The 27,662-nt window shown below is 29.5% G+C and overlaps 2 protein-coding genes across 4 annotated transcripts in view; one reads left to right on the top strand and one right to left on the bottom strand.

The window, feature by feature from the left end:
* LOC142321355 (uncharacterized) overlaps window positions 1–15,857 on the bottom strand; it is a gene marked incomplete in the record, with an annotated part of 100,278 nt that extends 84,421 nt beyond the window's left edge. The window contains 3 exon segments of the mRNA XM_075359374.1: window positions 8,306–8,431; window positions 9,514–10,872; window positions 15,721–15,857. Coding sequence (XP_075215489.1) covers window positions 8,306–8,431; window positions 9,514–10,846 — 1,459 coding nt within the window.
* Had1 (beta Hydroxy acid dehydrogenase 1) overlaps window positions 2,597–27,662 on the top strand; it is a 48,663-nt gene continuing 23,597 nt past the window's right edge. The window contains exons 1-2 of one of the 3 annotated variants that reach the window (XM_075359377.1): window positions 2,597–2,615; window positions 26,307–26,494. In XM_075359377.1, the coding sequence (XP_075215492.1) occupies window positions 26,332–26,494 (163 nt within the window). In that variant the 5' untranslated portion in view covers window positions 2,597–2,615; window positions 26,307–26,331. Of the gene's footprint in view, window positions 2,616–15,811; window positions 15,953–16,055; window positions 16,076–26,306; window positions 26,495–27,662 lie in introns of those variants that run through there. The other 2 variants (XM_075359375.1, XM_075359376.1) reach the window with 2 other exon arrangements.

Raw genomic sequence — 27,662 nt, 5'->3', positions numbered from 1 at the left:
TAAATAGGCACTCGACTAACATGAAAACACATCTAATATAATAAAGTGAACAATTGCAATGATCACATGGTATTGCTGTTAACATTCATTACGCGTAAATAACGTACGACTAATGTAATACAATTTTCACTACACATCATGCGGCTGGTGCAGCCGAACGGATTAAGGCGACAAACAACCACTTCCCGTAGTCAACTGGTTCGAAATCCAGCCGGTCTTTTTTTTCCATTCTTTAATGAATACGAAATGCAGATAAGTAATAATTTCTTATAAACATACGTACCGGTAATAATTTTAGTTGTTTCGTAACCTCATTAAAAGCCGAGGTGCGGATTCTCGCATCGGCTTTATTATTGTAAAATTCAATTAAATCTTTTATTACAACACCATTCTTTAGACGCTTTCCCAGCATTTTGACGTTTTACCCAGCATTTTGACAAATTTGTAGCGTTAAAAACACCCGTATTTGTATAGACAATTAGCTTAAAATCGGTGAAAATACCGTATGAATAGTTACCTTTTAATTTTTTCGTAACAAACACCGATTAATATGCTACTGCACATGCGTAGAAAAAGCCTATATTAAGTAGGGATTAAAGATTTTCGCTGAATGTAATGATGACCGATCGATGCAGAACCTCGTCGTAGTTTTTCTTACATTTTTTAAGATGAAGAAATAGATTTATTGAAAAATCGATAGTGAAAAGTAGGTTTGAGGTGAACTGACATATGCGACTTTTACTCACGGTTAGATCTAGATGCACGGGACTAGGACCTATCGTTTCGGGTGGTCGCTAAGTACACTTTCAAAATCGCATGAAATTTGGCCTTTTTTATTATTTAATGAAAAATATGTCTGAGAAATCCTGTTTCTTATGTAAAATATACATAAAATAACATCAGCTGTCAGTAATTAGCTGTTACAACTATAAAAAAATTAAAATCCACAACACCCGCTTTCGCTAAAATTAATGATGACAAATTGATGCAGAACATCATTATAAATTTACAGCGTCAACAGAGTAGCGTTAGATTAAAAAACAAACAATGATTTTGAAATTTGAACCGTAAATAATGATCATTGTATACATTAAATAACGATCGATGATATATCACCCGTATTGATGAAAGTAATGGCGACCTACATCATCATCATCATCATAAATTAAAAATTAATCACGTTGTTTGCGGTAAAGCATACTATGAATTTTTCAGTCTCTGAGGTTCAAGCGCCAAAGAATCATTACTTTCATAGAAACAAATGGCATTTGAATCAGGTTTCTAAAGCTTTGGAAACAAAACTATTCTAACATACTAAGATCATGCTAGTAGTATTTTCAAACTTGTTTTACCATTTACACATTCTAAAAAAAAAATTAGCCGTAGAATAATGAAATTTTGTATTTAGGAATACTAGAGTAACATTTAGTTGTGCACCTCCCTTTTTGATTGCGATTGACATTCAGAGTAATTGAATGTTACGTTAGTAACATTCAATTAACCGTGTGTATTAAAGAACTGGAGGATCGCGTATCTCGCTTTCAAATGAAGTGCGGCAAAAAACGTGTTACGTAATTAATGGGCGTACAAGGAAGTCATGTGGTGTCCACATCAGATTTTTTTTAAATTGTGGATGTTTGTTTTATATTTTTATAAGGAATTTAATTCCCACGCTGGATAAAGACGACGTACGTTATAAATTTTCTCGGTGTACAGTAAGAGGATGTTATTGTAGAGCTAAAAAGTACCAGCATTTCATCACGCTTAACGCTGAAAATATGCAACAAGTTAAGCGTTAAAAATGTAACTGTAAACCGCTCACTCATCTCACTCTTAATAAAGTTCTGGCATCGAATCTTACCGGGTCACTACTTAACGGTGCTGCCGATTTCCGGACCTGTAACTCAGGTCACTACTAACAATATCTTTGGCGTCTGGCGACGAACATAAGGAATTTAGATTAAAGGAAATATTTAATCTTCTTATAATTTGAAGCGGTTTTAATGTCCGTAAAAATTTTGTAATATTAAGAATAAAAGCTATTTAGTTGCTATCTGAACGTTTTAGATTTATATTTCATTACGGTTTATGTCTTAAACACGTAGAAATTTTTTTTAAACATAAAATATGTATTCATATAATTTTTTTATAGAAGAAATGGGAAGACTGGGATTTTTTATTATTTTATACAAGGTCATTTTAAATTTTTATTAATACGAAGGTTTTTATCTGTTAACATATATTAAAATTTAAGCGGTTTTGTTTATTCCAGTAATTATAACAAGTGATAAATGCGATGTATCAGTTTAAAATTGCAGTAAACCCGAGGACGTAATTAATTCTTATGACGAACAAAATTACAGAAAGGAACAATAAAATACGCGCTAGACATTTATGCGAGATGTGGCAGTAGTGACGCACAATGTTTTTTTTTATATATTAAATTTCACAATATATCACTACGTTATTAAGAGATTGATAACAAAAAAAGAATAAAAGATAAAAGATCCGTTGTATATGAAGTAGGGAATGAAAATAAGTACAGAGAAAATTTGTGTGGACGATATCTTAATATCTCTCTCCTTTCTTTCTTTCAAGATCCACAGTGGAGACCGGTAAGAATCTTAATGAAAACATACGGTTAATACAACGAATTTATACGAGCTACAAAAGAGATCACAAATCGGGCAGAACAAAATAAATACAAATATTTAAAATGTAATTTCTAAGAGTCAAAACAGCATAGACTAAGGAATAAGGTTACAGAAAATATCGGGGTAAAGAATGAGATTACGGGAAAGGAGAAGCTGTTTTGGACACTAAGGCACATTATATTTTTACTATTTTTTTTACCCGTATTTTCTAAAATGTTCTTTAATTTAACGAGCACATACACCGGACGAATAAAAAAGAATATTGCGGTTTTCGTTATTAATATCTCCTGTATGAGGTGTACAGTGTCGCTTTAATGCTAAAATCAAACGGCAAGCAGGACAGTTTTAATTGCACGCATTGGTCTTAACTCGATTTGCTTAGATCCTCCTGTTCGATAATGCCAAATGCGAAGAGCCCATACACTAAATAGAAAACCTCCTACGCTTTGCGGTTTGCTAAAAGTTGTCTGTTCAAAGCGCGTTCCGTAGAAAGATTGTAACGATCGATGCCGGATTGAAAATATTGAATACGTCAAGAGTCATGCGTAATCTTTATAGATAGCCGGCCGCAAATTACTGTTACCGGTGCCGACAGTGCGTAATGTATTAACAAATGCGTCCGCACCGCTTACAAATGTTACAGGCTTTGAAGCCTACGGTGTAAGCCGTGCGTCAAAATCGATCGAAAAGTATGAAGACAACTTTCTTGATTTTCGTTTACCGATACGTTAGCATTTATCTTAGAGGAATATTAAACAGAATGTTTGTATCTGGGAGTTAGAAACCCGTGAACTCTTACGGTGTGAAAAGGATTCCCTGAAATAAATGTTTTTTATGCGATACCTGATAGCAAGTTTACAGGCTATTCTTTCTATATATGCTGTATACATAGCACTTTCTTAAAGATTTTATTTTGGCAACAAGATGGTGGGTTTCTTCACAGGCATAATTCCGTTTGGAACGAAAATTTCCGCAACAGTCAGCATGAATTCGACGGCTTTCACGGTCACCTGATCTGACCCATCTGCGGTTTTTTCTTTGGGGTTTCATATGCACATGAACCGCCGCTACCTACTGAACTTTCAGATTTGAGGCGCAAGATTAAAGTAGTTGTCACTTTCAGTAGTTGTCACCGTTGTTCTTTGGTGGTTGGGTTTCAATTAACCACACATCTCAGGAACGGTCAAACTGAGAATGCACAAGACTACACTTCATTTACACTCATACATATCATCCTCATTCATCCTCTGAAGAATTATCTAAACTGATTGGATGTGTGCTGTGTGTGACAAACTGTGCTCACCTGCGATTACTCATAGGGAAAACTGTATCCATTATTTTCATTTTATTTGAGATTAATTACTGTAATAAAAAGTTAGATATATGTACATTCTGCATTACTAACTTACATTTTTAATAAATATGAATTATTTTAATTAAACTTTATGGACATGACAATTCTATTAGATATAAATAATTGCAACTATTATCTATAAATAGAAATAGAAAATTGTGTTCACCTTCAGCATTTGAAAATGTTTAAATACTTAGTATTTAATAGGAATGTTGAGAATCAATATTTCTGTTACCTATAAATAACAAGTTGAGAACTAAGAAAAGCTTTCACCCAAGTTATCTTATTAGTCACTAACTTTATTATCACCAACTTTATTATTATTCTGATTTAATATGTGAAAAGGCAGTCCGCCTTTTTGCATATTAAAATTCATGACTTATCTGTATTCTGAGAAAAACAAAACAGTGCAGTTTTTTTATCAGAATTAATTTTTTCCTACCTCTACATAAAATTTAAATGTTATTTTCCCATATAGAAGAGCAGGCTTACAATTATGGAATGGCCTCTGATTTTGATGAAATTTTGAATTTACCTAAGTTTTATTCATTTACAATTGAAATCTTTCATCCAAGATTTCACAGTCATCCAACATAAAATACATGCGTGCAAAATACAATATTTAAAAAGTAAATAACTTGACTTTATATATTTTATATATATATATATATATATATATATATATATATATATATATATATATATACTGAACTTTGTACAGTAACATAACCTTACACCTGGCTTCACTCTAATATTGTCTAAACTTGAATATAAACTGACAGATTGTTAGTTAGGCCTTGTTAGGCCAAGTATAACTGTAGTTTAGTTACCTAAATTAACTTTACCTCCAGGTCCACTGTTTGTATTACTTGCAGATGCCTGACTAGATTCAAACCTGGGACCTCCAGATGAAAAGCAGACCCTACCACTCGCCACACTGGCCAAACCTTGACTTACTATACAACATTGAATTTCACTTAAGTTATTTACTCCATGAATAATGTATATTGCACCCAAACAATAAACCCAAACCTTTGAAATGCCCAAGCCATCTGAATGTATTACAAAATTTCAAGAACGAGATTTATTTTAATCTAAGGTTAGGTTTTAAATATATTCTACAAAACAGCTAATATATGTGGCTCCAAAATTTCTTTCCATGATACAACATACATGGGCAACTATGTCAATAACACATGTTTGCTACAACATGTAAGAATTTTGATTTGTATAGTGTTACAATTTGTGAAATGGCAGAGAGGGTATATACAATTAAAAGATTTGTTGGTACAATAATCTTTGTTAGTTCAGAATAAGTGAACCACAGTTTATTTTTCAATTTCAGTTGTTAAATAATGCAGATAATTTACATAACAAGCAACTTGCTCCTCTCAAGTAAAAGATCTCTATTGAAACTTCAATCTCTCGAAATATTCATATTTTTTTAGGTTATGCATCAACAATACGTATTTTATGTATACAATATGTAACCGCAAGCAGTAACTCAAAACTTTCATTTTTTAAAAGATTCTTTCAAATAAATCTTACAGCAAATGCTACAACCCACAGTATTAACAGATCAAATTTCTCTTAAAACAATTTCTCTTAAGTCAATTCATTTACACGACATTAACCAATCTTTACAAAAATCGAGCTCTGTAAAATATGTAGTTAAATTTCAAAAATCGAGCTCTGGTAAAATGTAAAATTTATTCACAAATATGTACTCTATTACATTTCAAAGATCTTAACTCTACACGTGCCTACGTTAAAACTACGTTCATTAAATATTAATGAACGTAAATATTAATATTTAATATTCATTAAATATTATATTTAGAACAATTACAGCAACTATGGTTAAAACCTATCACAAAAACTCACCCCAATACATTATCACTAAGTGCCAGAGAAATAACGCTGCTTAAAGTTACACGCAATAACAAAGCACTAACTGATTTGAACACAATTTTCCCCGTCCTTACGTTTCCACCCACTTACAATCGCTGATGTCAACAAACTTAGGGGAATCACAATGTCCTCACAAAGGCACGGTGAGGGCGTGTTCTACGAAATAATAGCGTAAATAACCTTTGAGTAATTTGTTTATTCAGGAAAACAGTTAAAATATTCAAACTATTAAATATGAATTAAAATTTTTAATTACATCTTTCCATACAAAATTGTTGCGACAATTCTACTAGACCAAACTATACAAAATGTAGGTTTTGATTCTTATAGTAAAATCGCACGAGGAACTCAAACGAGGTTAAATGTACACTATAGGACAGCCACAAAGCTAGGTTGAACACGCGACATTACATACGCTGAATTTTCGACAATTACTCATCTCCAGATATTTTTAAACTACAGGATAGAGAATCAAGCCAAGGTTTTAGGCTCCTGAAGCACCAATCCTGCCCTTGACTGCCATGAGATCCCGTACGGATCCTATGGCCCTAGGATGTTATTCTAAATACTTCTATGGCCTCCCAGAGGAAACTATTACAATATTAATCCCATAAAATAGGAATATAATTTGAAAATCAAGATATGTGAAAAAAATCTGGTACAGCAGTCAAGTCACTGACTGGTAGATAGAATCGTGTTTGTATAGCATGCGATCAGTTTAATAAGTGAATTAAAACTAAGATTTAAGCCTTAAACCTGATTTCTCACAATCTATAACCATTAAAGTAACAAGTACATTAAGAATTTAATGTACATTTATTTAACTACTCCTGCCTGAAATTTTAGCTCTCAGCTCAGTTTATTAATTTCACTTTTTGTTCACAGTTACTTATTGTCTGTAAATTACTTATAAACTAATTGTATGCAACTTTTAAGTTACATACTAAAAATACTGCTGCTGCTCAAATTATCACTTCATGTAAAAGTATTTTCTTCAGTTAGTATTAAGTCAGAGTCTCAGTTACTTCATGAACCTAGTTTTAAATAATGAGCAAATAAATCTTCTGCACTTAGGCATTTCTAAGACCCATAAGATTTTTTAAATATAATTATAATGAAACTGCCAAACACACTTACACACACACAAGAGATAATGAGGGACACACCACACCACACAATTTGAGAAAATGTTTCTAGCTTCTAACAAAACAAAATGTTTGATTTGTAATGCACAATTATTTTATAAATATTTACACATTTAAGAATGAATATTTATTTTAGTACAATTAGAGTCATTTTCTATTTAGTATTGTAGTTTTATTACACTACAGTAATAGCAAGATTTTTTTACTTTTTTATAACTTCCTATAAAATATTTTCATCAAAATTCCTTTCTTCAACTTTTAATTTTTTTTAAATTGCAAAATATTTTCATTATTTTTTAACACTGAGCAGATTTTGGTTGTGGAAGAGTTGTTCCTTCATTTCTTGGACTGTTACGACCAATGATCCATTTCTTCTGCATCATCATCCATATGACAATCACACTTATTATAATTATCAAAACTGAAAAAAAATAATTTTTTTTATTACCCAAAATAAATAGATTACCCAAAACCACAAACAATACTGCATTAGCGGTTAAACTTAACCCATTATCTGTCGAGACTTTCTAAATAACCCTTTACTTATGTAGAGCTAGAAGAAATATTTTCATAATTATCATTTGGGAATAAAATGTTCTGTTTATGCACCTTTGGTTTATCACACCAAAAATTGTAATTTCACATTAATTACAAAACTGGGAATTATAATTATTCACAAAAATAACTGGAAACAGCTCAAGACTTATAAATTAAACTGGAGTAAATAAGCCTATTCACTCAGAAAAACCACAAAATTATTTCCAGAAACCATAATAAAATTTTGTCATCCTTTAGTAAAATGATTTTAGGCTTTTAAAGAGCAGGTGGTTTGCTTATAATGGAGTTTATTGATGCCCTCTAGCAGGGTTAGTGGCAAGCATCCAGTTATTTCTGATTTAACAAGTAACTTGAAAATTTAAAGTAAAATTGTTTTGATTTTAATTATTTAAAATTACTTGGAAAAACCAAATTTGGTTAACAGTTTTAAATAATTACATTTTTTATTTGAATAGGCCACTTTGAAAAAAAGATATGTATAAAACAACCCTGAGACTCAAACCAGAAATCCTTTATGAATGCATTTATAATGCATATCCTTAGATGAATGCATTTATCTACTATTCTGCAGCTCACTTTTGTGAAAAGGTTACCAATTCTAGTGAATTTCCATATATAGTATTTTTTTAGTTTACTACAAATTACAGAAATTTAGTTAATTTTTTTTAATTTACTAAACTTACCTACTATGGCTGGAATTATACCAAGTACAATAAAGAATGCATTTGTGCCAGTTTCCTTGGAAGTTTTGGTATTCTCATTCTCAGGTACATTTTCTACAGTTTCCAGTGCAGTATTTTCATCATAATCTTTAACAAAGATAGAAAAATAATATTTATAGATTCAGAGAAAGTAAAAAAAGTATTACTGATAATTGCAACTATTAACATCAGTTATTTTTTCATTTTTCAATAAACTGCAATGTACTGTGGACTAGCGTAACTGACAACTACATTACATTACTGGTATTATAACACAGTTTGCAGACAAAGCTGCATTCTATGTTTGAAACATGCCATTCAGATTTAATACAACAAAATTGTTCATCACATGTATTTATTAATGAAAATTGAATATTCATGTTAAAACTTTTGTATTCACACTTTTATAAACTATCAAAAGTACTTTATAATAAATATGACATGAATAGCTCATCATCCACTACTACATTTATTGTACAACAATAAATGAACACAACATAAATATTGCGTGTTCAGAAAGTTGTGCACTGGAATATAAGTGCACTTAAGAATTTAATTATTTTTTTTATTTCATTTTGTAGAAAGTGGTAAATTACAGTAATCAGTGTTGAAAATGACTGCACAAACAAACACTGCACACATTTCAGTTTGTTTTGGACACTAACCAGCAACTTTATTTACTGTGTATTCTTGTACAGCCTCAAGGTGGACTAACCATTCCTGAGGTATGTTAAATTGAAAAAGAATACCAAAGAACACAGGACCTAATGCCGAAACAGAATATACCACAATTCTAAAGCATTCTGCACAGCAATTTCTGACCTACTTTATGATAAATTTTAAGTGTTTACCTATAAATTTTTGGCATAAAAGGTTTTAATGAATTATTAAATTTATGCTTGTAATTTAAATTACAATAAATTTAATTATTCACTAAAAACCTTTTATGCCAAAAATTTAGAGGTAAAAACTTATACAGTAGGTTACATTGTAACCTGAAATAATAAACTGAAATCTGACAAAGCTGTACAAATATAATTTAATTGTCAATCGCATACTGAATAGATCAATTAGCAGGCTGTCAAGAAAATTACTGCAAATAATTACTTGCAGTAATTTTCTTTATAGCTAATATTTAATTAATTTAAATATCCAGTAATGAAACATCTTTATTAAAAACAATAACTTACGATTAACCTCATTTTCTTGCAATTCTAGGAGATTAACAAAGTTTGATTTTTCATCTTTTGTTCTTTCAGTACTTAATGCATTCATCACAATAATTGTTGTAGCAGCATCAGCCAAAGTAGTAGCATTGTCAGATTCTTCATCATTGAGTGAAACACTATAGATGTTTCCAATTAATGAATCTGTTGTATTTTTCTCATCGATAAACATTTTGCTAACTTCTATTGAAGACTTCAGAGCAGTTGATAATTTATTCACATTTATTGAAGAGAGTATCTTATTCTTTGAATTAACTTTTGATTTATTGTCATGACTTTCAGTTGTATTAAAAATTTCAATAATTGTATTATTTTCACCATGATTGTACAAAGGATGTTTATTCTTTGCAGTTACAGAAAGGTGGGAACTAGCATTTGAAAGGATGGTGGAAGATTGATTTATTTGCCTTTTCTTTCGCAAATTTTCCAAAAATTGCCGCAAGTTATCTTTGTTTATATTTTCTTCCTTAGTTTTCAAATGTATTTTTGGTTTTTCAGTTGTTGAAAGTTTAATATAAACCGTATCAAAAAATGAAAAAGGAAACATTTTTAATATGTTTTGAAAATCTAACTGAAGGTCGTCAAATAAACTTTTAGTTTCATCGTGGAAAATATCTTGAATACTATCACTTTTCTCTTGAAACGGTAATATTTCTTCTTCAAGAATATCCTGTCTTAGTTCCCAACCATCATCACCTAATATAGATTGTCTGTGCGTTTCAATACCTGTATCAAATTTATTTTCAAAGTATTTTTTCATTTGTTTAGGAAAAATTTTAATTATTTGTGCTTTGCATACATTATCCTTATTCATTTTTCTGTTCTCTCTTCCAAAGTGAGCTAATGGAATCACTGTTTCTGATATTGCAGGATAACCTTTTGTATCATTTGAAAATATTTCTAACTTCTTCAAAAAGTCATTATCCCTTTTTTTCTTTGAATTAGACTTTTGCGTATAAGGTTTGCAATTATCAGAAAACAATCTAAATAGTAAATTTTCTCTTTTATTGTGATTCTTTGGTTCTTCCACTTTGTTAGCATGTAATGAATGCTTTTTAACATTGTGAATTTTACCGATTGTGCTTTTATGACCATTTTTTGCAGTTCTCTCAGTTTCATTATCTATTTTCCTTCCAAATCTCTTTAAATCCACTGTTCCAGATTCTAATAGTGTATCTATGATTAGACCAACATCTATGTCAATGTTAGGAACAGTTTTATCAAAATATGAATGAAACTTATTTACATGTTCTATATTGTTTCTACTTATTACTTTTCCATGGTCTATTTTATTCATACTTACATACTTCAGGATACATATTCCTATTAACAGAAAAAAATGATTAGATTAAGTAAAAATAGTAATATTTTACAGTAAAACTTTCATACCTGCAAACTCTTTTATAGCAACCTTCAAATCTACTATTTTATGATGCAAGATACATTTTACATACCCATACACACCTTTAGTCTTCTTGCTCAATTTTATTCTTCATTACTAATTTAGCTTGTAGAAGAATCTTTATATAGAGTAAGGAGTTCCTGTGCTTCAACAAAAATTATACAATAACAGCTACTTAAAATTATGTTTTTTTTTAAAAATATATTCTGTATTGTTCTATGGCTTTTTTTATCTTATGACCAAATAGGATCCACTTTAGTCAGTCCATTATCAAATCCCTTCAAAGAGTGATCAGGCCATGCAGTCTTCACTTGTGAAGCAAGTGTTTCTGTCCTTTATTTTTCAGTTATTTTTATTCTTGTCTGTAGTGTATATTCTGATGTAAAACTGATTTTTACTTTTCTCATTTCTCTCATCAATCTGCATCCTGTATCTTTATTCAGGTCAAGATTGTACTATACCAGTTTCAGAAGTCTTGAATCTTGCACCATGATGAATCCTAGTCTCCTTACCTATGGCATCAGTGATTGGTTGTAATACTTACCATAACTTTGTTGGGCATGATCCACCACTGCCAGTCTTTTTGGTACTTTTCATTTGTGCAGGTTCTTCCAATTGTTTTTTGATTTTCTAGAGTCAAAATGTGATTCTTTGTTCAGGTGGAAGAGTTTGTGGCTTCTGGTTTTATAACTGTTAGTGTCATTTTTGCATTCATGTAATGTACAAAGTTAATTTTTGTGCTTTAGCTAGTTCCTGTTTGGATCGCTTCTTGGCCTCTTGGCTAAGATCAAAGTGTAGTTCTTGTTTAGATTGAGGTTTTTTTTTATTTAGGTTGTTATTTATCCAAAGCATTTAAACTGTTATTTTTACTATTACCATTTATTCTTTTAATTTTCAGGACATAATTTCTGTCTTCAAATACTATTTTCAGGCAAATTTTATTATGTTTTGAAGTTCTAATTCAGTGTTTTATGTCTTATTAATAGATTGGAATTTTTAATCAATTTTCCTTTATGGTACCATTATTTACCTTTTTTACTTCTGAATTTTGAATTTATATTTATAAAATTCAAAATAAAAAATATAAAGGCCTTTTTTATGAAATACCTGAGTTCTTGTAAATTCAGTGTGTATAGTTAACTGTAAAAAGCATGATGAACAACAAGCTTGCTCTTGCTGCTTGTTAAAAAAACATTTCAGTTAAAAGAAATTATAGTGTATATTTTAGTGATACATATATATCATGTATATATATGTCAATAATAATTAAATGAAATGAAATTATTTAGATTACAATATCATAGCAGATAGTTACAAATTTACAAGCTTTGATAATTATTAAATAAAAAATTTCTATAAAATTAAGAATTTCTATAAAGTTAAGAAAAGCAAGTTTACCCTTGCTTTTCTTAACCATGTACTTTTCTTAACGGCATAACTTTACTTCCTAAGTTCACTCCAATAAGTTCATAAATAAGATCTACATCAGTACCATGAAATGGTGAGACCACAGTTACTTTTTGTAGTTATACAAAAATTAAGGGAAGTGTACTATACACTTGCCTTAATTTTAAATCATAATCAAAGTAATGCATCGTTTTCAGAAAATACAGATGTTATCAAAATCATTGAATTACTAGAAATTTCCACTTAAATTTTGTCAAGTATTCTCTATAATTCTTAACTATATTTTTTTGTCCTGGCATAAACAACTGTCCTATCTCCCACAGCTTTACCCACCGGGCTTGGTCTAGTGGTGAATATGTCTTCCCATATCAGCTGATTTGGAAGTCGAGAGTTCCAGCGTTTGAAGTCCTAGTAAAGTCAGTTACTTTTACACGGATTTGAATACTAGATCGTGGATACCAGTGTTCTTTGATGGTTGGGTTTCAATTAACCACACATCTCAAGAATTGTTGAACTGAGACTGTACAAGACTACACTTCATTTACACTTACACATCCTCATTCATTCTCTAGTATTCGAAAGGTTAAAACCAGAGGCTAAACAGGAAAAATAAAAAAACTCCCTCAGCTTAAATTGACTTTTTGATCTGTAGTTCATCCCATTAATCCCTCAGAAGTCCTCACATATTTAGTAACTTAACACAAATTCTTGTGTTAAGGTCCAAGGTCCCTTTATCTCAGGCTTGTAAATTAAATAAGACTTTTTAACCAAATAGTAGATTAATTACATTTAATTAAAATGTCTGAAAAAGTTCCTTCATTTTGATACAAACAGGTCCCCTCAAGATTTTCTTCAAAATTGAAATTTTACAAATATTAGTTTGTCACAGAAGCAACTGCGGAACATCAGTACATAATGTTACATTGTAGATGTATATAATGTTACACTATTACATTTATATAGGTGTGCTGCACAATTGATATAAAAAAAAGTCAACTGCATCAGCCTTTGCCTAGGTTGATCAAGTGAAACTATGGTAAAAATCTTGATTTGGGGACGATCTCAAAATACACAATTATAAAATAAAATATCTATTAATGAAAAATTTTGTAACATTTTCTTATTTTTTTCTGAGTTTGGCAAATTGAGAAATTTTGCATTCATTTCTCTTTCTTCTGGGAGTTTTCTTCCCTAATCTTCCAATAATTAATTCTTTCACTTTGTTTTTGCCTTCTTTCTTCAGAACAAATTTTTCCTACTCTTGAACAAAACTGTTAATCATGTACCAGTTTCCTGAAGTGGTACAGTAAACATTTTCTTTTAGGTCTTTTTGAACTACAGAGATTCATTTTTTTTTTGTAAACAAGTTTATTTTGTTTGTGAACCTGTTATCATTCATCCTCAATGTGGGCGAAGAATTTGGGTCCTTTTTCTGATGGTATCTGATATTTTCTCAGTTTCATTGTTTCTTTTTCTGAAGATATTAATCCAAGATATTAATTTTGGATTTGAATTCATTTTCACCTATTTTTATTGGTGAAAGATTTTTCTCAAACTTTCCCCTTCTTTAGTCTGCTGTATTTATAAGATGCATTCTAATGTGTGCAAGCATTCTGGTTGTTTTTATTTTATTGCATTTTTCTTCTTTTCATTTTAAATAATTGAACTTTATGAATGTATTCCATTCGTGAACAATCGAATACTTTTATTCACTTTGGTTTAAACTTACAAATTAAAATAACCTTAATTAGAAAATAAGAACATTAATTTTTAATACTTGCCAATAATAATATATACTTGTGCTATTCTCCACATCATCATTAAGCATATAAACTGATATTTTTAAAAAGGTTTTATTTATAATTTAAGAAATTAGAATAATATTCCATCTAAGAAAAATTAAAGTATTCATGTCTAATTCTGATTTATAACTCAACTTATACTCTCACTCCATATGATCATTGTTGTTTTAATATTGTTTGCTTTTGGATTTTTTTTTTTTTTTTAATAAGAGTACAGAGGTTTATAAAACTAATATGTAATTTAGTTAAAAATATATTATGTATTAAATATTCTATTTTTTACAGAAAATAAGAAGTTAGTAATTTGTATATTACAATTTAATATAGATCACATTTTTATGAAGATTAAAAGAGCATGAAAATAAATGATTAAATCTGGTAACATTCTGTGTAAACTTCTTTGGCTACAGTAAGGAGTAATAATTTTCAAGGTTTGTTCTCATGTGATGCCCTTGATAATTCTTATGATATTCTGGAAGCTTCCAGATATCCAATTCAGGGCCTGTATGTTGCTGTGTACCTTGTTTAGTAGGCAACCTGATATGAGTGAAAGACACTACCAAAAATTATGTAGTCATTTTCTAAAATGATAAATATCCTATGTAAGACTTACTAGAAATAGTAAGGAGTGAAATGCCCTACCATTGCCTTCTTCGAGTATAATAAATGGGTGCATGTCGGCATGTTGAATCCACCAAAAGATATCACCTTTATTTAGAACTGTAGTGAATATTTCTTAGTAACTAATATGAAGATGAAATCCCCAAAAAACAACTGGGCTGATACATACACATATACACAGCGCTATTACAAGCAATATGCACCTACTATCTTTAACTGATGCAAGGTAGATTAGAGGAAATGCTTATCAATCAGGTTGATAACAGTCTATCTTGTCTTTACCAAAGTGGTGTTAGGCTATCATAAAAACATTTCATATTAATCTTTGAATATCTTTATTGTAAGATTATTCATTAAGGATGGGAAATTTAACAGTCTGAATACAGTGCTTACAGAAAATTCTGCATCAGTTCTACAACATCCAAATACAATCTGCCTAATTATATTTCTCTTATTCAGGTTAATGCATAAAACAAATCATATAATTCTTCTTTCTTTCTTTCTTAAGCAAAATATTAGCAAACTACTTGGAAATTTAATTTTTTTTACATAGATGGGTATAAAATAAACTAGCACTTTTAGGTTTATATTGAGAAGACTGGTTAAAATTTGGATTATTTTCGCAAAAGTAGATAGTACCATATGTTAAAATAGTGTATAACGTAATCTATACGCTATTCCGCGTAGTCTATTCCGAAATTATTTTGTAACAACTTTTCCTTATTTTTGCCGTTTCAATTACGTATACCTAATTACTACGATGATAAAGTTACATGCAATATAGCACCAGAGGTCACATAAAAATCAGTTCAAATAACGTCTTCAAGAAATAGTTTTGAACAAAATAATATTCTGTATGTTTAAGATGACTGCCGAAGTTCAATGATTTTGTAAATAAATCTGGCAGTAATTTAAAACCTTAGATAACATTATCTTTACCTTATGACATGCTACGACGAACAGTTGCTATGCTGACGTCATGCAGTTGATCGTATTTATTACCCTTACCATTCGGCTGGTGAAAGCTGAAACTAAATAGTTTTCTGTCAAGCAGTTAGTCGAATCGAATAATCTTAGTGGAGTGTGTGCAGTTAAAAGTTTTTATTGTTTTACATCTTTGTAAGAATTTTGACTAGATTATGGCGAATGGCAAAATTGGAATTGTTGGGAGGTTAGAAATTTGTACAATATTATTTATTTATAAATAACTGCTTCAAATAGATAAATACCATCACGTTGGACAGCGTTAGCGGTGCTGGTTTTTTTGAGGCCAATAACTATGCAACGAAAAAAAGTAATTATTGTTCATTTAACTATCTATTAAACAGCTCCAGATCGTTTCGAAGTATTGAACTAAAACGTATACGAAGGTCAATGTGGAGGAGTATCGATACAAAAATCGAAAATTGCTCTGTACCTGTTCTGTAAACATTTCGTGATTTAATTCTTGTAATTTTTACCCAAATTGTGATTTGACCAACTCTTTAGCTAATTGTGTATACGAGGGTTTTTAATAGACTTAAAACTGTATTTAAAAAGACAAATACAGATCACAAAAGTAAAAAGTACGATTAATTAAAAATAAATAAATATATTTCTCAAGTGTAGTACGGTATACGAACGGCATCCAAAACTTGTGCGTAACCGTGATTGAAAATTTTCCATTACCGTTTACTTTGCCCTAATTTATTTACCTATTACCATGTACGTTTGCGAAGTTTAATTCTCTACGAACACGTTACATAACTAATCATAGAAATTAATAATTGTGGCGGAGGGGAACATTTTTTCATTATTTTTATAAACTCTAGCTTACTTTTTCCTTCAAAAGAGGTAAAGGATTCTTTTTTCTTAAAGTATAAAGGAATTTTTTTTTGCTCCCAAGGAATATACTTAAAATAAGTAAGACATTAACTAATACGTTTATGAAGATAGAACATTTTCACCAAATAATTTTTAAAATAGTTTATAAATATAATCTTTTAAAATGATAAATATACCAGTAATATAATTTTACAAATACAACCTTTCTAATAACTTCAAAAATATTTTCAGTCACTCGTTTGACATTCAGTATGGAAATGTTTCGGAAGAAACTTGATTAATATAATAATAAAATTTGGTTTGGTTTGTCATTTAAAAAATGTATTTTTTTTTTTTTTGTCTTCAGTCATTTGACTGGTTTGATGCAGCTCTCCAAGATTCCCTATCTAGTGCTAGTCGTTTCATTTCAGTATACCCTCTACATCCTACATCCCCAACAATTTTTCCCTTCTACCTGTCCTTCCAATATTAAAGCGACTATTCCAGGATGCCTTAGTATGTGGCCTATAAGTCTGTCTCTTCTTTTAACTATATTTTTCCAAATGCTTCTTTCTTCATCTATTTGCCGCAATACCTCTTCATTTGTCACTTTATCCACCCGTCTGATTTTTAACATTCTCCTATAGCACCACATTTCAAAAGCTTCTAATCTTTTCTTCTCAGATACTCCGATTGTCCAAGTTTCACTTCCATATAAAGCGACACTCCAAACATACACTTTCAAAAATCTTTTCCTGAGATTTAAATTAATTTTTGATGTAAACAAATTATATTTCTTACTGAAGGCTCGTTTAGCTTGTGCTATTCGGCATTTTATATCGCTCCTGCTTCGTCCATCTTTAGTAATTTTACTTCCCAAATAACAAAATTCTTCTACCTCCATAATCTTTTCTCCTCCTATTTTCACATTCAGTGGTCCATCTTTGTTATTTCTACTACATTTCATTACTTTTGTTTTGTTCTTGTTTATTTTCACGCGATAGTTCTTGCGTAGGACTTCATCTATGCCGTTCATTGTTTCTTCTAAATCCTTTTTACTCTCGGCTAGAATTACTATATCATCAGCAAATCGTAGCATCTTTATCTTTTCACCTTGTACTGTTACTCCGAATCTAAATTGTTCTTTAACATCATTAACTGCTAGTTCCATGTAAAGATTAAAAAGTAACGGAGATAGGGAACATCCTTGTCGGACTCCCTTTCTTATTAGGGCTTCTTTCTTATGTTCTTCAATTGTTATTGTTGCTGTTTGGTTCCTGTACATGTTAGCAATTGTTCTTCTATCTCTGTATTTGAACCCTAATTTTTTTAAAATGCTGAACATTTTATTCCAATCTACGTTATCGAAAGCCTTTTCTAGGTCTATAAACGCCAAGTATGTTGGTTTGTTTTTCTTTAATCTTCCTTCTACTATTAATCTGAGGCCTAAAATTGCTTCCCTTGTCCCTATACTTTTCCTGAAACCAAATTGGTCTTCTCCTAACACTTCTTCCACTCTCCTCTCAATTCTTCTGTATAAAATTCTAGTTAAGATTTTTGATGCATGACTAGTTAAACTAATTGTTCTGTATTCTTCACATTTATCTGCCCCTGCTTTCTTTGGTATCATAACTATAACACTTTTTTTGAAGTCTGACGGAAATTCCCCTTTTTCATAAATATTACACACCAGTTTGTATAATCTATCAATCGCTTCCTCACCTGCACTGCGCAGTAATTCTACAGGTATTCCGTCTATTCCAGGAGCCTTTCTGCCATTTAAATCTTTTAATGCTCTCTTAAATTCAGTTCTCAGTATTGTTTCTCCCATTTCATCCTCCTCAACTTCCTCTTCTTCCTCTATAACACCATTTTCTAATTCATTTCCTCCGTATAACTCTTCAATATATTCCACCCATCTATCGACTTTACCTTTCGTATTATATATTGGTGTACCATCTTTGTTTAACACATTATTAGATTTTAATTTATGTACCCCAAAATTTTCCTTAACTTTCCTGTATGCTCCGTCAATTTTACCAATGTTCATTTCTCTTTCCACTTCTGAACACTTTTCTTTAATCCACTCTTCTTTCGCCAGTTTGCATTTCCTATTTATAGCATTTCTTAATTGCCGATAGTTCCTTTTACTTTCTTCATCATTAGCATTCTTATATTTTCTACATTCATCCATCAGCTGCAATATATCGTCTGAAACCCAAGGTTTTCTACCAGTTCTCTTTATTCCGCCTAAGTTTGCTTCTGCTGATTTAAGAATTTCCTTTTTAACATTCTCCCATTCTTCTTCCACATTTTCTACCATATCTTTTTTACTCAGACCTCTTGCGATGTCCTCCTCAAAAATCTTCTTTACCTCCTCTTCCTCAAGCTTCTCTAAATTCCACCGATTCATCTGACAACTTTTCTTCAGGTTTTTAAACCCCAATCTACATTTCATTATCACCAAATTATGGTCGCTATCAATGTCTGCTCCAGGGTAAGTTTTGCAGTCAACGAGTTGATTTCTAAATCTTTGCTTAACCATGATATAATCTATCTGATACCTTCCAGTATCGCCTGGCTTTTTCCAAGTGTATATTCTTCTATTATGATTTTTAAATTGGGTGTTGGCAATTACTAAATTATACTTCGTGCAAAACTCTATAAGTCGGTCCCCTCTTTCATTCCTTTTGCCCAGCCCGTATTCACCCACTATATTTCCTTCCTTGCCTTTTCCAATGCTTGCATTCCAATCTCCAACTATTATTAAATTTTCATCTCCCTTTACGTGTTTAATTGCTTCATCAATCTCTTCGTATACACACTCTACCTCATCATCATCATGGGCGCTTGTAGGCATATAAACGTTAACAATCGTTGTCGGTTTAGGTTTTGATTTTATCCTTATTACAATGATTCTATCGCTATGCGTTTTGAAATACTCCACTCTCCTCCCTATCTTCTTGTTCATCACGAAACCTACTCCTGCCTGCCCATTATTTGACGCTGAGTTAATTACTCTAAAATCACCTGACCAAAAGTCGCCTTCCTCTTCCCACCGAACCTCACTAATTCCTACTATATCCACATTCACCCTATCCATTTCCCCTTTTAAATTTTCTAGCCTACCAACCTTTTTTAAGCTTCTAACATTCCACGCTCCGACTCGTAGAATGTTATTTTTTAATTTTCTGGTGACCCCTTCCTTAGTAGTCCCCACCCGGAGATCCGAACGGGGGACTATTTTACCTCCGGAATATTTTACCAAGGAAGGCGCCTCCATTGTTGCTTTGTGAAAATGCAGAGAGCCACATTTTCTTGGAAAAAAAGCAGCTGTAGTTTTCCATTGCTTTCAGCTGCGCAGTACTCAGAGGACTGAGTGATGTTGATACGGCCGTTTAAGTCATTGTGACTCACGCCCCTAACAACTACTGAAAGAGCTGCTGCCCTCTTTCAGGAATCATTCCTTAGTCTGGCTCTCAACAGATACCTCTCCGATATGGTTGCACCTTCGGTCCAGCTACTCTGTATCCCTGAGCACTCAAGCCCCCTCACCAACGGCAAGGTCTCATGATTCATAGAGGAGGAAAAATGTATAATTTTAAATAATTTTTCATTGCAAAACTGTTACGAACAATAACAGTGCAACTGCACCTTTAATTGAAACCTATAATTACAGGTTGCATATGTGGTATGCTCATACAATAAATGCTAGAATTTCGATTGCTAGTATTATGTAGATTATTCCTAAGTGTCCAGATGTTATAATCTTTCCTTTTTTGTTTGTAATGATATGCTAGATTAATCCGAGTCCTGGTAAGATTAAAATATATACTTTGGGATGACTAAAAAATCAGAATAGGTGTTTGCATAAGATTGGGTCTCCTCCTACTGTTGGGTCAAAGAATGATGTATTATGTATTTAAGTTTCAGTCTGTTAATATTGTAATTGCCTCAGCTAGTACTGACAATGAAATTAGTAATAAGGTTGCATAATTAGTACCGATCAACAAAATAGAGATCTATTTTCTCTATTGTTATTACTTTTGGTTGTATATTTATTGGTGTTGAGAGAGTTAATTGCTCTCATAATTGATCTTATCCCTGCAATGTGTAGTGAGAAAATTATTAAGTCAATTAATGATCCTGATTGGGCAATTTGTGCCGATAGTGATGGATAAACTGTTCATCCTGTTCCTGAACCTGATCTACAATCGATCTTGAAATTTATAAGATAATTGATGGGGGTAGTAGTCAAAATCTTTTATTATTTATTCATGCAAATGCTGTGCCTGGAGCTCCAATTATTATGGATACTAGTCAATTTCTAAATCCTCCAATTATAACTGGTATTACTATAAAAAAATTATAATAAATACATGTGATGTCACGATTTTGGTAATTTTTAATTATTGGTCCTGGCAGTATAACTTGTTTTTCTTATTGTTATTAATGTTTTTATTGTAGTCTGATGATGAAATATAAGGTAACAATATCTTTGTAATTTGTTAAAAAGATTTATTTCTTTATTAGTTAATGGGATGATGGCTGATTTAAGTGACAAATTTTTAATTTATGTAAGGTTAAGTATACCTCTCATTAATTTATCTTACATTCAATTATGATTCTATACTAAAAGTATGGTGGTGCATTTATTTTGCTAAGGCTTACTAAATTTAAGTAATTTTAGCCTTGAAGGTTATCAGTTTGTTTTAATTTAAATCCTTCTTTGTTTAAATTTTCTTTAATTAATTTATTTTTGATAGCATTAGTATTGAGATACCTATTAAGTTTAGGATAAATGGTGTTTTTGTTTATTTTTTTTTAGTTTTCATCTTAGGGATGTGGTTATTGCTGGTAATATTATATTTAAATATAGGAATGTTGATAGGATCTATGACAATACCATTATTGTTGGGATTGTTATTATGAAATTTATTGATGATTTAATGATTAATAATCCTGTTGGTGGTATTCCTCTTTTTGATAAAGTTGAAATTAAAAATGACATTTCGGTTAAGTTATTTGGTTGATGAAATTGATGTTATTTTTTTTTAGTATTTATTATTATTATTATTATTATTATTATTATGTTGATTATTGAATGTATTGAAAAAAAAAATAGAATGATTTGTTTTGATAATACAACTATGATGGGTGAATTTGTGATTGATGAATATGCTATAATTTTTTTATTGAGGTTTGTTTTATACCTTTGATTGGTCTGATAATTATTGGTATTATTATTAATTTTAATCTAATTAGTCGTATGGCTTTAATTTTTGGGATGATTTTTTAATTATTATTAATATGCATGTATTTCATCCTATTATTTGTATTGTTCCTGATAATCATAGATGGAATGATATTATTCCTATTTTAGTTAAAATTCCTATTGTTATTAATGTTCTTTCATTAACGAGGTAGTTAATAATTAAATTAATATTTAAGAATATTAAACATAATTGATGATGATACACTTTGGATAATAAGGTATTTTATTGTTTGTTCATTTATTTTATTTTATTTTTTTTATTATATGAATGAAATTAAATTGATTTCTATTGATATTGATGTAAACATTACAATGGTTGATGAGGTTGCTATTAGTACTCTGATTGTAATTACGGTTGTAAATATTGTTTTTGATAAATTTATTTTAATTAGAAGGAAAATTTATTCGTCAATGGGCTATGGTCTCATAAGCTTAAATTTTAGCTTATCTTTTTGCATTAAGAATTTTGATTTCTTTAGTTTTTTAAATCTGAATTTTACAGTATTTTTATTTTTAAGTTTAGCATATTGAGTGAAAATTCACTTGTTTTGCTGTATCACAGTAATCCTTTTTATCAAGCATCTTGCTTTTTTAAATATGATTTTCAATGATTATTTTTTTCTTATTTTATTTATTTATTTTTTTTGGTACTTTTTGATTTTATTTTAATTTGATTTTATTTTTTTATTTTTTGCAATTTTTTTAAGTTATAAAAAAAATAACTTTAACATAAAGACAAACTACCCAAATAATCTCTTCTAGGCCTACAAATTAAAAAAACTAATAATGATAAACTCAGAACACCATAACAAACACCAAACACTAAAAAAAATAATCATAACAAAAAAATTTATAAAAACAATAATAGAAAAAAGGAAAATAACAACAAATATTCCAAAACCAAAAACGCATAATAAAAATACTTATGAATTAATAAAAAACCTAATTAATCTAAAAAAAATAACAAAAAAGATAAACATCATAAGTATAAAATCAAAATCAACAAAATAAAATAAATGTTTTAGAAACAGCTTTAGAATCCAAAACTAATATTTTATTTATTAAAATACTTACTGAAATTGAGTTAAATGCATAATTTTTATAAATACACTCCTATCACAGATACTAAAACATCCAAACTCAATAGGATCAATACTATTATTCAAATAACATTAATATGCATAAACCAATCAACAATTATAAAATCATCATGATACATATATATTATATTCATAACAACAGTAGGAGGATTAATAATATTCATGTATATATATATATATATATATATATATACCAAGAATTACATTAAATGAAAAATGTAAACCAGATATAAAAGCAATAAAACTATGAATAATTCTAACATTAATAATAGATAAATTAGATCAAACTACAGAAACCTTATCAAAAATAAATGAAATAAAATTTAACACAACAGAACTAATTGAAGAAAAAACATCTAAATCTAAATTCTTTAAAATATATAAAATAAATATTACAGTTACGATAATAATAATCTTAATTTTAACAATAATTTCAGTAACAAATATTTTAAGAACTTTTGAAGGGCCATTAAAAAAAACTTGTTTAAACCAGTATGAAAATTAACCCTGATAACTCATTTTGTAATTGACTTACCAAGACTGTCTCTTTATAGTGAAACTTTGGATCATTATTAGATATATGCTTAATAATCCAGATCATTTCAGGTCTATTCTTATCTATACACTATTCACCAAATATTAAAAACATTTAAAAGAATTATCCACTTTACTAGAGAAGTAAATTATGGATGAATAATCCGAAACATTCATGCAAATGAAGCATCAATATTCTTTATCTTAATTTTTATCCACACAGGACGAGGAATATACTACGGTTCTTACAAATTAAAAAAAAAAAACAAATATCAGGATCCATAATTATAATCATATTAATAGCAACAGCATTTATAGGATATGTATTACGCTGAGGACAAATATCATTTTGAGGAGCAACAGTAATTACAAATTTAATCTCAACTATCCCTTATGCAGGACAAATAATCTGAGGTGAATCTCATATGGATGAATCTGAGGTGGATTTGTAGTAGATAAACCAACATTAAACTGATTCTGTACATTTCATTTCTTCATTTTATAATTTATTCTAACAGCAGTAATTATAATGCGCTTAATATTTTTTATATGAAACAGGACCATCAAACCCAATTGGAACAAAAACCATCAATAAAATTCCATCCCCCGTACTTCACCATTAAAGAGATTGTAGGAATAACAGTCACACTAATAATATTTACAATAATAATAATCAATATATATCCATTCCTAACTATAGATCCAGAAAACTACACCTGAAAATCCAATAAGAACTTCACCCCACATCCAACCAGAATGATACTTCTTATTTGCGTGCAATTTTACTATCAATCCCCAGAAAATTAGGTGGAATAATCACATTAACAATATCAATTACAATCATTATATCAATACCATTTTCAATAAAAAATAAATAAAACTATAGTAAATATATTCATCTTATTAACATGAATTGGAGTATGACCTGTTGAAGAACCATATATCTTTACAGGACAGATCCGAACAATTATATATTTTTCATACATCATAAACCCAATAACTAAAAATGAGATAAAATTTAAGTTAATAAGCTTTAAGCAATATAACTTGAGATTATACTAAAGTAAAACCTACTATTAACTTTATAACCTTTAATTTAACAAAATCAAAAAAAACCTTGAAATAATGAAAAATATAAATACCTTAAAAAATAAAATATAATTTAAAGCAGTAAGCAAATAACTCCTTCAACACAAAAACATCAACTTATCATAACGATAATGAGGAAAAGAACTACAAACCCACACAAAAAAATAAACAATAAAAACAACCTTAAAAAAATGTTATACAATCGCTACCAAAAAAATTGAAACAAGATAAAAATCTCATAAAAAATATATAAAGATCTATATTCAACATTAAATCTAGAAACTAACTATTACTAGCTCTCAGAAAAATCATAGGAGACAAATTAGTTTCAGCCAAAATACAAGAAAGAAAAATAAAAAATAACGGAGAAGAAAAAAATCAAACATCCAACTGAAATAATATAAATAAATCGAATTAAAAAATTCACAATATAAAAATAATTAAAAAAAAGCAACTTCGTAAGAAATTCTTTGAGAAATTCTACATATACAACCCAACAAAGATTAAACAGAATTAGATGACCAACTAGCAATCATAACAAAATAAACCCCAAATCCAGAACAGCACAAAAAAAACTATAAATAAACCCAACATAATTAAAATTAAAAAGAAATAACAACCAAAATAATAAAGAAATGACCAAACCTAAAATAGGAACCAGAAAATAAATTAAATACAAAAGAAAGAAAATAGAATTACTTTCTAAATAATTTTAAAGCATTACTAAAAGGTTGAAGTAAACCAAAAATATCAACTTTATTAGGACCCTTATGAAACTGAATATATCGGAACACCCTATGCTCAAATAAAGTAAAAAAAGCAACACTCAAAAGAATAAATACAAATAAAAGAAAGTACTAAAAAAAACATCTACTAACTGTAAAAAGTACATTATGAAATTCTAAATTTAAAGCGCTTAAATCTGCCAGATTAGTAAATAAATTATTGTAGTACTAAAAATTCTTTCTTACCAACAGTAATAGTGCAACTGTTATTGTTTTTAAACGATTCAGAATGTTTGAATACTTATAATTTGTTACATATCTGAATAGTTATAATAATCTAGTAAGTTCATGTAATAAAGTAGATTTAGTTGGATAAATCTTTAATTATCCACTATTAAGGAAATTATGGATTATTCGGATGCGTGTAAAAAACAGAAATGGTCTGCTATGGTTTGTTTCAAACATAACTATTAGACCTACTTTTTTTCATTTAATTTTTGGCACTTTTTCATTTATTTGCTGTTTGAAAGAGAAAATATAGCACGCTAGACAGTACCCAAAATCCTAATAATATTTTTATCTGTTGTCCTGGTAATTCCGTACTAGATATACTTTGAATCAGGAAAGTATATTGAATATAATCCAACAACAGTTAATAATGAAATGAGGTTTAATTTTTTTTTTTTAATTATGTTGTTTATCATTATAGTTAATGAACACAGTTTTTTTTTTCACAAAGATTTGTATTTAATGGGAAACAAAGCATTTTATTGTTTTGTGTAATCACAGTCTTAATTCCGTAGAGAAAAACATTAATTCACAATGGTAAATTAAAAGATAAAGAGCCTTTTCTTTTCATATTAATTTTTCTCAATATAATGTAATGAACTAGTAATAGTTATTTTAGATATATTTATATACAATATATTAAAAAAATATATTATTAAACATTTACTTGTATATTCTAGAAAATTATTCTTTCTTCTTAATAATTTTCAGCGGTTTAATTGGGAGAAGTTGGTCTATGTTGTTCATTGCGGCAGGATATGAAGTAACAATTTTTGATATTTTACCAGAACAAGTGCAGAATGCACTAGAAGATATTAAGAATCAACTTCAAAAACTAGAAGAAGATAAATTATTACGAGGAAATCTAAGTGCAAAACAACAGTTCTCATTAGTTAAAGGTCAGTGTGATTAATTTTATACCTATTGGAACCTATTGGAGATTGCTTAAGAGATGTTTATTATTATGATTATTATGTTTATGATTGTTGTTTAAGAGATGTACTTAAGAAGAAAAAATATTTTAACACATTTTAAAAAAGTTTTTAAATTTTGTTTTATTTAAAGTTTCCAGTATCGCATTAATTTGAGATGTGGATAGGCCTTTAAATAATCAATACATAAAAAAAGTGTTTGCCAGAATTTCAAAAAAAGTAAGAAACCGGTATCTTGATAAAATTAAGAAAAGGAATGAAAATAAACAACATTGAATAATGTCCAAGCAGATGCTGAGACTATCTTAAATTTAGGATATTTGTTGGTTTTTAATTAAATTTTTCCGTTAATTTTTTAAGTTTAATGAGAAAATGCTTAAAATATCAAAGTTCAGGCGATAAATAATTTTGTTATAACAATCCAGTATTAATCGTTAATGAAAACAAACAAATAAATTTCTAATCGTCTCTGTTACCGTACAATTTTTTACTCGAAAATTTTTCCACTGATATTATTGTGAAGAAACTTATTATTGAACCGTTACAGGAACATTTTACAGAAAATAGAAAAAGTACAACATACTTTCTGTGTCCAGTAGATTTGATTCTTCTAATATTCAGCTACATAAATAGCCTTGTTGTTGCTTGATATCAGGTTGTTATGGGTGCAAGAGTGAGTCATCAAAGGGTACGCTAGGAGGTGTTCATAGTCCTGGATCGGTCTGGAAGGGAAATTTGTGACTGCTTCGATGCGCCCTCGCTTAGCAAAATCTGTTTTGCATCTTATCACACTGTTTTTAGGCGATTTAGAGCTTGCCAGGGAATGTACAGTTGTTGTGAGTACAAGCTGAGATTTTTTTGTAGGTCATGAAGGGTTATGGAACTAGCTTTTGCTACATCTCTAGTCTTTGTGCCTAGGAATATTTTTTCCTTTGCGCACATTGAAATATCATCATCAACGCCTGAATACAATATTTAGGTATACTAAACAAAGAAATATTAAAAATTAAATAAAAATCTAAACAATAGTAGTATAAAAACACAGCGTAGATAGAAAAAGCCTATGTTGTATACCAAAAGCGAAATAAAACCGCAATGAAAGACAACAAAATTTAATTTAAAAGAACTAGAAAAA

This window comes from Lycorma delicatula, chromosome 3, assembly GCF_047948215.1.
Source record: "Lycorma delicatula isolate Av1 chromosome 3, ASM4794821v1, whole genome shotgun sequence".
Classification (NCBI taxonomy): domain Eukaryota; kingdom Metazoa; phylum Arthropoda; class Insecta; order Hemiptera; family Fulgoridae; genus Lycorma; species Lycorma delicatula.
Note: the sequence above shows the minus strand (reverse complement) of the source record. Positions and strands in the feature narration are given on the sequence as shown.